Source organism: Microtus pennsylvanicus, chromosome 2, assembly GCF_037038515.1.
Source record: "Microtus pennsylvanicus isolate mMicPen1 chromosome 2, mMicPen1.hap1, whole genome shotgun sequence".
NCBI classification, from domain to species: domain Eukaryota; kingdom Metazoa; phylum Chordata; class Mammalia; order Rodentia; family Cricetidae; genus Microtus; species Microtus pennsylvanicus.
Window position 1 is genome coordinate 9,882,313 of NC_134580.1, and position 12,668 is coordinate 9,894,980.

The following is a 12,668-nucleotide window of genomic DNA, read 5'->3' on the forward strand; positions in this document are numbered from 1 at the left end:
CTGACCTGCTCCTGGAAGTTGAGACAGGGAACCTCTTTCCTCAGCTGTGCTGAGCTCTCCAGAGAAGGCTCTTCTTACTCTTGATTCTGCCTTTTCATCAGCATGACTTTAGCTTAGTAGAGGAAACCACAGTGAGAGTCAGGACCATGTAAATGTCTCCTGAGCCACAGGCCAAACATGGTGGGGAATGGGTTGGAACATTCATAGACTTTTAACAGGATGGGGCTCCTGACTCTTAAGTCAGGGGTCAAGACAACCCCATCATGCCACCTCTAACTCCGACAACACGAGCAGATCTCATCCCACCTGGAGATCCTGAAGCTCTTCCAGGAAACTGTTCACATCAACAGTGACATCACAAGACAGTCTTGCAAACATTTGCCAGCTCAGAGTTGTCTAGAGGAAACCTCAGCCAATGAAATGTGATCTGAATCCAATTGAAGGTAACCTATTTCTATGCTGTATAAATATTAACCTTCCCATTTGCAGGGGTGTCAACACAAAGGAGTCAGGCCACCAAGGTTACCCTATCCTATTCAGAACTCTAGAGAAGTGGGTTGTCTCAGACCAATGGGACCAGGCATGTTGTTACCTGTATCAGAGAGCATCGATCTTTCAAGTAGCCTCCCTTTGTGTAGAGACCTTAAAGGAGACAGAAATCTTCCATATGAACAGTGACATCATGATTGGTGTAATCATCTGAGGAACTAAAACAGACAAATCCCCCGGACCACAAGCACAGAAAAGGCAATTTCATGCCATACCAACAGCCCATTCTGAACCAGTCTGTTTCCCCAGAAGAAGTGAAATCCTTGAGCTCTCAAGGATTTCATGCAATTCTCATCCTTGAGAGTTTGAGATGCATCAGGACACTTCAAACACCATGACATTGTTGTCCTGTGGTGAAGGGAAGTGAGGAGACCTTGTCTAGAGGAGACAGTGAGCCAACCTTACACAGGCTCAATGTGTCAGTGCAGGGGTCCAGCTTGGCCTGACTTCAGCTGTTTTGAGTCCAACCATCAAGAGCCACAACAAGAAACCTCAACCTGCTCTGCCTGCATGGGCCCCTGCCGTTGCAGTGGACTGTAGGTGTTTGTGAAGATTCCCAAGTGCTGCCAGTGCAGGAACCAAGCCTGACATTGGTGGCATTAGCTGAGACTAGAACAGACACTTCCTGACTCTGGTTAATGCCAGGATTATCCTGCTCACCACTCCTCCCTCTGAGAGCTGTGGCAGCACACCAGCCTTCCTACCTTCCTCAGCCTGGTGTTTGCCCATATCTTCCTACCTCAGATCAGTCTGATTTATCCTGACCGCCTTTGTCTTTGGTCCCATGCCACCTTCTGCTGTCATTGACTGCTATATACTCCATTTTCTAGACCACAGTTAATATTTATTGAACACAAATTATAGTAGACAAGAATTATAGTTCATAAATATTGACAAATTATAGAAGACAAGAGGACAAAATCCAGGTTATCTAGACACTATCTTGGCCATCACACCTCCCCACAGTATGAGAGGAAGCTGAGGGTCACAGACTGAGTATCTTGTCACAAACATGTTGACCCCAAACAATACTTTGTTTGACATCTTAAGTACATCTGCCTTGACTCTCTATCTCCAAAGACCCAATAATGACACAGCACAGCATAGACTTTCACTTTGATGTCATCGGTCTCTCTGGTGACCTTGTCCCCTTGGAGGACTGACTACTTCTCAAGAATTCCATCTTTTCTTCTGTCACCACCACCATCCTCAACATCATCTACATCCCCATCATCATCACCATCACTATCACTATGCAGAAATTACTTCCTAGAAGACACGAGGGTGAGTTCATCCTGCTGATGCTGGGATGAATCACCTAGAGTTCATAGGGACCCTGCCCTCAGGGAACGGTATGTGGTCCCCTGCTCTGGCTTCAGCTCCCACTCTGGCTTTCTCCCATCTTCAGCCATCTAGGTTTCCTAGGTTCTCATGGCTTGTTCCTGTACTGCTCTCCATATCAGACCCTCTGTATTGCAGTCCTAGTCCCATTCTCTGGGCATTCTTGCCCCTTATTTTAGACTCCAGATTCTGTCTTCTTTAAGCACTGCATTGACCTTGCTCTGCTCAGCCAGAGATTCAAACTCCTTAACCCTCAGGTCCATAGACTTGATCATGCCTTATTTCCCTTATAACTGTATGTTTCCCCCCCACTTCTTGTCCTCACCCCTGTACATGTCATTTCTCCTGATCTCTTAACTGCTTGGTGGAGGGATCACTGAGGCTAGACTGACTGTAGATCCTTGTGGAGCTGCTCAAATTCACGCAACCTCTCTTCTAGATTGTTAACCACCTCCCGTAGCACTCCTCCTGACTGTGTCTTTGCCCCATTGTGTAAATCTATGGAGTCTGTCACAAGGTTATACACATCAAGTGCATGTAGTGAAAGCTTACCGACTCCTTTTACAATCCTGGCTTGTCTGGTTCCAAGGGAAATATTGCGTGAGATGAGATTCCTCAACTGCCTAATACCTTCTCTAAATGTTGGGAAGGTCAAGATTCTGCCTGTCCTGATGGCTTGAACATGATCCCTGAGGGTTTTCCAGGTACAACATAACTCCACACCCTGACCACTGTCTTTGAATGTGATCAAAGGCATGATATTCAAAATTTTGTTCACTATGTCTATGCTGGCATCAACCAGCCGCCTGGCTTCACTTTTATCTGTCCCTCTGATGGATGCTTCCACAATGCCAGTGGTGAGACTAGTCGCAGCTGATGCTGCTCCTAGACCTGCTGCTGCGATAGCCAGAGAGGCCCCTCCTGCGAAGGGTGCCAGAATAAATCCAGTGATTGTGGCGGCGATGCCGGTGGAGCCGGACACCACATTGGCGATGGTGAAGCCCCTGTGCACCTCGTCAAGATGGTCAGCCAGAGCTCGGAGCTTACTGATGTTTTCTTCAAGTTTCCTTTTCAACTCAGGAAATTTTTTCAGAAATTTTTTTTTCCGCTGCCTCTTTTCTGTTTCATCTTTTTCATCTGCGGGCTCCCGGGCTAAATGCTCCTTCAGTGCATCACGCAGGGCAGCTTCCTCCTCACTGTGTCAGAAGAGATCAAGTTCATGAATAAAACAGTTACTTTTTGAATGTTAAAGCCTGGTTCAAACCTTCGTTTCATACCACAGACCCAGCAGGAGTAACGCAGCAGAAATCTGTAATCTGCCCTCTACCCGGATCATCTGTTACAGCATAGAGGTCCAGGGCCTTAGTCCATAGGGGTCAGTGTGTGAAGTCAGGACACTTGACAAAATTAGAGGCACTGATAAAATGATTTCACTCAAGGTCAAGTCAATGCCATCACTGTCTGTGGGAGCCCTGTAGATGAGCACTGTGTTGTGGGCTTAGAGCGATTACTCTTTTAGTCAGAGAACTGTGCGTGGTGTATGGAATTCCCCTTTCCCCAGAGTCTCCTCTCTGTTCCTGGTTGCCCTGAAGTCATCTGCAGCCCATGCAGTATCCAGCTGGCAGGAATGCCTGTGCTTGCCTGTGAGGTCTGTAATGGAGCATTCACAGGGCAAGCCAAGTGTGGATCCCTCATTCTGAATGAATTCCAAACCTAGCAACCAAAACTCCACATCTGTCCTCATGGGACAATACACAGCGACAGCACAACTGATTATAAAGAATTACACAAGACTCCTCCATCTCCTGTACACTGTCAGCATTCAGGCAGATTCAGGCTCCATCTGTAATATACTTCACTAAATATCTGCAGGTGTTTCAAAGTGTGGAAAATGCAGGGTCTGAGATGCATCTGTTTCCGAGAATTTCCTATGAACATGCTCAACCTGAAAGATGTGGGAACTTTAGTGCCATTTCTGACCTGCAGAGGAACTGGAAGCCAAAACACTGATCTTAGGAAGATCCCCCTGAGGCCTGTGTCACCGGAATTGATTTGTTATTGATGTCCATGGAAGGGATCTGTGGTCCTGCCCTCCTGACAGGTGTCTCTAAGTCCCCAGATCTCTGTGTGTGCAGTATTGATGGAGGAAGGTCATTGGTTAAAATAAAAGAAGCTGCTTGGCTCTCATTGTTTAGGATATAGGTGGGAGGAGTAGTACCGGGAGGAAGAGGAAGTGAGGTCAGACTCCACAGCTCTGCTCTCTGGAGCAGACGCAGGAGAGACGCCATGCTACCTGCTCCAGGGAAGACGCATGCTATGAAGCTCCGACCCAGGATGGACTTAGGCTAGAATCTTCCCGGTAAGACCGGTGCTATATAGATGAAAAGAAATGGGCTAAATTAATATGTGAGAATTAGCCTAGAAGAGGCTAGATAGAAATGGGCCAAAGCAGTGTTTAAATGAATACAGTGTCTGTGTAATTATTTCGGGGCATAAGCTAGCCGGGCCAGGCGGCTGGGGTATTGGGGACGCAGCCCTGCCGCCCCTATTACTACACAGTATGGCTCCATGTTTGTCCCCTAGGGCAACAGTCCTGAGCAGTGTTCTCCTGGCTTCTTGGACCTACTTCAGGATGAAGATTGTTTCCTAGGGAGGGTTCCTGTTGTGCAGTAGTTATGTGATTTCCTGGTGTGCAGTAGTTATGTGACTTCCTGGTGTGCAGTAGTCATGTGATTTCCTGGTGTACAGTGGTCATGTGATTTCCAAGTGTGCAGTGGTCATGTGACCTCCTAGAGTGCAGTGGTCATGTGATTTCCTGGTATGCAGTGTTCATGTGATTTGTCACACTCAATGCCAGGCAAAACTCCACACTGAAGCTTGAAGCTCTCTCATATCCATCTGGTGGATGTTTCCATCAGGTCATTTTAAACCCTCTGTGCTCCGTGGTCAACTGTTACTATGTGCCAACTGTCTTATATGTGCATTCTTTTTGTGGTTTTTGCAATTTCTCAGTCCTGTTTGGATTAGAGTTGTCCTTCATTAATGGCTAGTGTCAAATATAAAAAGAAGGCTCACCGGGACTCTTTCCTCAGACTTTGTCATTTAGCTATTTTTGAGAATTTAAAATTAAACCCAAAACAAACCTTCAGAGCCACAAGAGACTTTCCAGATCCTTTTGCCTGCTGTCTGCTCTCTGCAGATTGCAAAATTCCTTTCCCTCCATGACTGGATCTCACAAGGTCAAGTGGCTGCCTGAGGTGACTGGGACAGGACAGCTGCCATTAACCCTGGCTCCACACTGACTCCCACGCCTCACTCACTCTTGACCAGGTCTAGTCAGAGCCCTGCAAACAGAGGTCACCCTGCTATCAGATACTACAGCTAGTGACAGTGTCTCATTTGAACACAGCAAGACCATGTGCAAAGATGCAAGGGGCCTGGGGATAACTAATAGTGCCAGGCAGGCTGGACATCGCCTGAAGCTGGACAAGGCTATAAGGGAAATATTGTACTCCGAGATGGTGACATGCGATCCCCTCAGACTCTCATGCGATCCCTCAGACTCTCAGATTCTGCAAATTGTCCTCCAACCACATTGCCTGTGGACTCTTGTCTCTAGCCACACATCCTTCTGATATTCAGGGAGTGCTTGGTAGAACAGAATAGAGTCTGCTATACCACCTGAGAACATCTGAGCACACACAGCACGTGGAGGGTGTGTCCAAACACAATGCTGCACACCCATAAATCATGAGGTCATGGCTGAGGAGATAAACACTCTTCTACATCTTGATGTCACCTGCTAGGCCTCTTCTCTGTGCCTCCAATTCCTCCATCCTTCCAGCCCTGCTGTCCTTGCCTTCTTCCTACACCTCCATTCTATGGTCACTCTCAGTCTTTCCTGGACCATGGCTGAGACACTGGTCTTTGTCTCTGTGGGTTTGGGAAAGGGTGCTGGCTCTTGGTTTTCCGTCCCTGACCTGCTCCTCATCCCAGACTGTCATCATGTCCTATAAGCCTGCACTTTTATTCCTACTGAACACAGCTGGGCTCCAGATCTCAGTAAGGACAGTCAGGGTCAACCCGGCTTTGTGTAGCTGCACTGTGGGCTTCAGACTCCTCAGTTCACAGGGGACCCTGCTGTTGTCACAGCTCCTCACATGGGAGGAAAGTGACTGAGACAGAACCTGGGGACAGGGCTAACCATGTCTACATTTTTCTCACGTGTCTCACAATAAGTTCTTGATTTCTCAGTCCTACAGGAGACTCCTGGCCCTGGTCTCTTCGCATGTCTAAAGTAGCTCTCAGTGATAAATTCAGGGGCACCCACTGTGTACTGGCCACATGCTGAGAGCTGCACACACATGATCTTATTTTCTCACACTGCAGTCTCATTGTGGTGACACTCAGGAAGTGGCTAACTAACTTGCCAAGGTCACAAAACTAGTAGATGGCAGAATCGGTCCCGGCACCTTGAGCAACATCTTCAGTCAACCCGAGGTGATGTCCACGAAGGATAAAATAGTGGAAACATCCCCCTGGATTGTTGAGAAGGATGTCAACAACCCCACCCCTGGGACTGCCTAGAGTGCGATTGCCCGCCCAGGAAAACCCTCATCCTCATGGTCTGGTGGGCAGTGCTGAGTGCACTATGCAGGTAACCTTGACAACTCTGCTGCCTCCACAAACGCCTTCCAGGCTCCATCTTCAGTTATCATGAGCTTCAGGTCATCTCTGCACACTTCGTTAGTGATGAAGGTAGTTATGTTGTCCACTATGCTTAGCGACGCTGTATACCAAGAAAAAGAGTGAGGTTAGAGGTCAGAAAGGAAGAGGTTAAAGGGCAAGTGGCAGCAGTCGGTGAGATAACATGTTCCCGATCATTTTTCTTCAGGTTCTAATGGGGTCTCCTGGGTTGTAGGTTCAATTATGTCCCCCTAAATTCATATGTAAAAGCTCTTAGGCTCAGCAAATGTTGCTTGGATACAGAACCTTTAAGGAAGTAAAGTAATGAAGACCAAATGATGCTCTAAATATAGAGCGCTACTCAGTGGGACGGGTGTCCTCATGACAGTGAGATACCCGAGGTCTGTTCTCTGTCATCTCTCCATCATTTCATTATCTATCATATGTTCACACGGTTGGCTCTGTGTCCACCTACCTCTCTGTCTATGTCTATGCATACAGAGGAGACTCCATGTGCAGATGTAGTGACCCTTCTCCTTCTGCATACCAACAAGAGGATGCTTACTGGGACTAAATTTCCCAATGTTCATTATAGATATGGGCTTCCATTGCAGAGGGAATTGACAGACTTTTGTTGAATTCCTCTTTGCCCCCACCACCAGCTTCTAACACATCAAAATCTGTGGTAGCAGCGCCTTCAGATGTGACTGTCCATCCACTGGTGAGCTCTCCATTGGCTGATTGTGTCAGTAGTAGAATGTTAGAGATATGGAATCAACATCAGTGTCTACTGAACATGGAGGGACTCAGGTTGTTTCCTGGCTCAGGGCACTCTGACACCATGAAGAAATCATCCAGGACCACTCGACTCTTGCATCATTCATGACTCCACAGCCAGTACCCACTAACTACTACTAGCAATACTGCTAGGTACGGCTGCCAGCTTGGGGCAGACCATTGTCCCCTCAAACACACCAGCAGCAGCTTTGTACAGTGAAGCAGTGTTTTTCCTGGAGGAAGCAAATGTTGGGCTTTATCTTTTCTGGGCCATAGCTGAAACTCCAAACTGAAACTTAGTTGGCCAGCACCTTGCCTGGAATGCACCCTCCCATACTTCCCCAATAGCAGGAGCCTTCCCACAGTGCCCCCCAGTGTCCTTGTGTCCTTGGCAGTCACAGCCATGGCTCCACACTGAGCTTCCTAGCGTCCTTTTCTCTCCAAATACAAAATGTCAAACACTTGTCATTTATTACAGCCCTACCTGCTCTTTCATTGTTGACCTCCATACAGAGTCAGGATGAATAACCATTCCACAGACTCAAAATTATAGCATATTGACCTTACCCCACAAAGAAATTATCTGTTGCTTTTTAATTTAGCTCTTTGTAATTTCTCAGAATATGGACAGATAACACCTAGGTTATTTCCAAGATATTACAGAAATGGCCTCTATCCCAATTGCCAATAAAGTCCTTGCATCTCTCTGAAACCACATGAACCAGAATCCCCAATTCTGTGTTGCTTTCAGCAGGACTGCCTTCGAGGATCCTGCCCGACTGACCCCTGGGTCTTTGCTTACAGTGTTCAACTGCATGTCTAGTCCAGTGTTCCAAAGCCTCCCACATTTCTTGCATATATGTATATTCCTCTCTCTTCACTCTCTTTCTATACATATACAGCAACTATTTGCTATATATACTTCACATACACACACACATGCACAAACACAGGCACACACACACACAGACAACGACACACACACACACACACGTACACGTGCTTGTAACCAGGTTCTTCACAGAAGGAACCCACTCTCTGGTGAGAATTTCTGGATTCTTGCTTCTCTGTTGTCATAAACACCACGACTACTCTCATGAAACTCATTTGGCCTCCAGCTGCACAGGGTTAGATGTCCATAGTGGCAGTGAAGGGACCGAAACAGGTGTTGGAAGCTGAGAGATCACATCTCTACTGCACCTAAGAAGTGCAGAATATACTGGAAGTTGCAAGCTTATGGATTCTATTTTATTTTTTAGCCTTATTTTATTTTATTGTTGAGACAAAGTCTCATCATGAAGCTCTGACTGACCTAGAACTCAATATGTATATTAGACTAGAATCAAATTCACAGAGATCCTCCTACCTCAACTTCCCCAGTGCTGGGATTAAAGCATGCGTACTTCAATAAAGTGGGTTATAAACTCTAAAGGCCCACCCTCAGGGATGGACTTCCTTCAGGAAGGCTCCATGTCCTGTAAGTTCTGTAACTGCCTAAATGGCAACACTAATTGAGAACCAAGTATTCAAATGCTTGACCTTCTGGGGTATCTTTAGTAGGAACAGCCAGCACAATTATACACACAGGCACCAACACAGGCGAACCACGAAGACAAAAAGAACCTGGTTTGGACAAGTAAAAGGTGCAGCATTTCCTTCCCCCTTTGAACTGTTGTGAGATGGAAGAAGGAAAGAATAAAGGTAGTTGGCTACCAGATGCCATGACTGCGTCCGTTCCTCAGCACCAGCTCTGGGACTTCAGACAGGTTCTTCTCACAGCTCTTTGCGTGTCCAGGCTGGAGGGAGGAGAAAGACAACTGTAAGATGCCATGGGGACAGCTGAGGGAAGTCAGATGGGAGGGGAGAGAGACCGAGAGGCTACACCAAAGTGGGGGTAAAGGACCAAACAACTGGTAGCCAGAGTTTCTCCTCCTGTGGGCCCCACACTGCTGCTTAGAGATGTCGGTCATCTGATCTACCCTCTCCCCTTTCCCTGGCCACGTCAGAGCCTTCATGTGCTGTATTGTCCGTGAAGAATGTCGCCAGCTAGGGACATAGCTATGAAGGAAAACAACATACAATCTATATACAAGATATATATGTAAAGAGATACTCTGTGAATTTCTAGGTGGGCACCTATGGGAACTGAAGGTAATAGCAGATGTTTTCTGTATGTCTGTGATACCCAGGGCTCCTAATACAACCTCATTAGGTGACCAACATCCTCTATGAGATGAGGACACTCATGAGCCCCATTGTAAAGCTAACTGAAGATCCTAAAGGTTGCTGACAACAATCTGCCATATTTCCCAGTAATGCTATACCACAGATTGAACCTGATTGGCACCTCCCTTTTTAGGTATGACTCCCCACACCCTTAAACACACAGTAGCGCTTCCTTTATGTCCCATGTGACTGTGAGAGCGTTCTCACTCAAACAAGGGCAGGTTCCCTGTGACACCTTAAATTCTTGTATGCTACAGGCAGCTCCTTGAGGCCATACCCTCTTTGTTTCTACAGGATCCTGGGCTGGAATCCTGTCAGTCCCTGCCCTGGCCCATCTATTCCTCTGCCCTCTTCCTAAGTGTTCAACCTTAGGTCATTTCTAATCATGTGAACAGCAGTGGAAGGCTATTTTCCTGTGAGAAACGTCTGCACTGGGATTATTTTCTGTAAGGTATTTCTAAAAGCAAAATGCCTGGATCATGTAGTATCTATCTTTAAATTTTCATAACCTGAAGCTTATTGTTGTAGACATAATGTGTGAGAACCCACACTCCCACAGGCGGTGCATGAGGGCAGACATTCCTCCTGGACTCCTAGCGCACAGTAGCCTGAAACAGCAAATCTGACTGCATGTGGAGAGGCTGAGGCAGGGTGGGGGCTGACAGTTTGAGGCCAGCGGAGGCTTCTCATGCAGACAGTAGATCTAACTTAGGACCATCACCACTGAGGTTAGGGGTAAGGTTGCCTTTCTATGTATGTCAGGTAGACAGAGGGGCATCCATCAAGTCCAGAGGCAACTATAGTGAAGGCACATGCATGGCGACCCGGAGGTGGCAGGGGCCTGAACACTCAGAACCCCAGATTCTCTTAGGCTTCGTGCAGGATATCACACTCTACGCTTCCAATGACCTTTAATGTATGTGCTGTTTGTGTCCCTGTTCCCCTCTCTCTGTAGCCCCCTCCCTGCCTTCCAAGCAGTGACATGTCCACCCCAATCGTCCTCCTCCCCTTCATACTTCTGACAGCTTAGGGACCTGTGTCTCTTTTCCTCTCTACCAGTGCTCAGCCTTGCAGCAACCATAGATGGAGAGCAGCCTGCGGGACTCAGTGGGGCAGCAATCCAGCTTCCTCTATCAGAGGATTAAAACAGGGACATGGAGAAGTGTGACAAACCCCATGTCACACAGCACGCAGAGCAGAGAGGTGAGGGAAACAACAGCCCTGACTCTGAACCGAGGAGAAATCCTGTGGATTCAACACTCTGGGTCCCTCTGCTCTATTGGAGTCCACTCTGCCGCACAATCTGCACCTAGTGTTATGCTGGGGTGCCATGATCCTGGGATTCTGCACTGAGTCCACTCTCAGTCCCCTTTCCTGAGTCCCTTCCACACCTGCACACACAGGACAGCCTTGGCTTCCTTCTCTGTCCCCACAGGCTAGCAGAGGGTAGCTGATGACAAGGAGTGAGCCTCTCACCCACCTGGTCAGCCTCCCTCCAGGTACTCTACACAGGTCACTCTCTGCTATGCCTCAGTTTCTCCACAGTTCCTGACATAGCATAGTCAACAAGGACCACATGAGCCAGCACCCCTTAGTCATCCTGTACATCTTAGTAAAACCTCATTCTCATTGATCCAAGAACAGACCCCAAGACAAGTGTTGTTTGTCCATGCAGCACAGTTGCTATCCCTGTGTCCCCCAAACTCTTCCAGTTTCTTCTTCTATTTTTTATCTATTTAAAATGACAGACTACGAAAAATGGCTACCTTCCCTCTAGGGTCCCTGATCATGTCTCAGGCTGACCTGCAAGGATTTTCAGGGCCCAAGCAGTGTGGGGATCCCATCTGCGGCATCCCACACCCTCTCCTGGGATGAGCGCAGAGGAATAGAGAGAAGTAGACAGACCTCGTTCTGACTTCAAGTCCAGCCATGCTGCTGCTGAGTCTGCGACCTGAACCATTGTCCAACCTTGTTGAGTTCAGCCATAAAATGGGGCTATAACCCTCCTCCTCCAGAGCACTTGAAAGGATAAATATGTGGGGACAAGGATTTTCAACTCACCTAGGAATCTTCCCGTAACCAAGGGTTGATGGGTCCCAGCTGTCCTAAGCTATGTGGAACCAGTCACCGGCTGCATGTGTGAGACACAAACAGACTAGCTCTAGGCTCTCTATCCCCAGTGCCTGAAAGTGAAAGAAAAATTTCTGGTTGTGGTCTCTCATGATAAACAACCCAGCAGGCATGATGTCTGCCAGGCACCACCCTACTGATGCCCCATGGCCAGGAGCTGTTATGCGCAATAGCACGTCTGGCCTGGGTGAGATAAGAGTAGACCAAGAATGAAGGTTGCTGATGTGGCTTCAGCTGGGTGCCCACTTCCAAGGAAAAGAACACATTCGTGACTGTGATGATAAGAGAATGCTTGGTCTCACAACAGGGACCACCCTTGTTTCCATGGATTGGAGGAGAGAGAATAAACTTGGGACTCGCCACAGTCATGGGTACATTTCTCATGCATCTCTCAGGACTTTCTGATGATTGAAAGGTTCAGAGTAATAGAAGCTTACTATAGCATGGCTGGGAGGAGAGGGTGGCCAGGGAGGAGGGCACCAATAGGAAGGCAGTCAAGGTCTAGCAGAGGGCACTTAAGAGGCACAAGGGACATTGCTTCCCTCACAGCTCTGACCTCAGGCTTCATGAGCTGCAGAGCTGTGCATGGGTGCCCTCTACACACTGTCTGCTCTGAGGGGTCCATGATGATATTAGTGCCTGTCTTCTGATTTAATCAGAGTTCCCAGAACATCACAAAGAATGTGTGGCTACAGATAACTCCCAAAGTCAGTGCGATTGAAGGAAGATTTTCATAAATCCAGCATGAGTGGGTCCTATGTCCCCATCTCAGATGAAAACTCTTCCCTTGTTGCCTCTCACAATTTGAGTGGATTTCCTAGCTGCACTTTATGATTGGTGTTCTCCTGGCCACTTTCGTCCTAGCAGGCAGCCTTGCTTTATTCCAATGCAACACTGGCACCTAGTGTGGTGTCTGTTGCCTGGTGACATCTGTCTGCAGGATCTCGAACGAGACCTGC

At 47.6% G+C, this 12,668-nt stretch overlaps 1 protein-coding gene across 1 annotated transcript; it reads right to left on the reverse strand.

Annotated features, from left to right (window-relative positions):
• Positions 1-1,384: 1,384 nt before the first annotated feature.
• LOC142844699 (apolipoprotein L3-like) lies at positions 1,385-11,710 on the reverse strand. Its single transcript, XM_075963514.1, has 4 exons — positions 11,641-11,710; positions 9,067-9,149; positions 6,553-6,679; positions 1,385-3,086 (listed from the first exon to the last, which is right to left on the reverse strand). The coding sequence occupies exons 2-4, from the start codon at positions 9,074-9,076 to the stop codon at positions 2,273-2,275; spliced, it is 951 nt and encodes a 316-aa protein (XP_075819629.1). The 5' UTR covers positions 9,077-9,149; positions 11,641-11,710; the 3' UTR covers positions 1,385-2,272.
• Between the last annotated feature and the right edge of the window lie 958 nt (positions 11,711-12,668).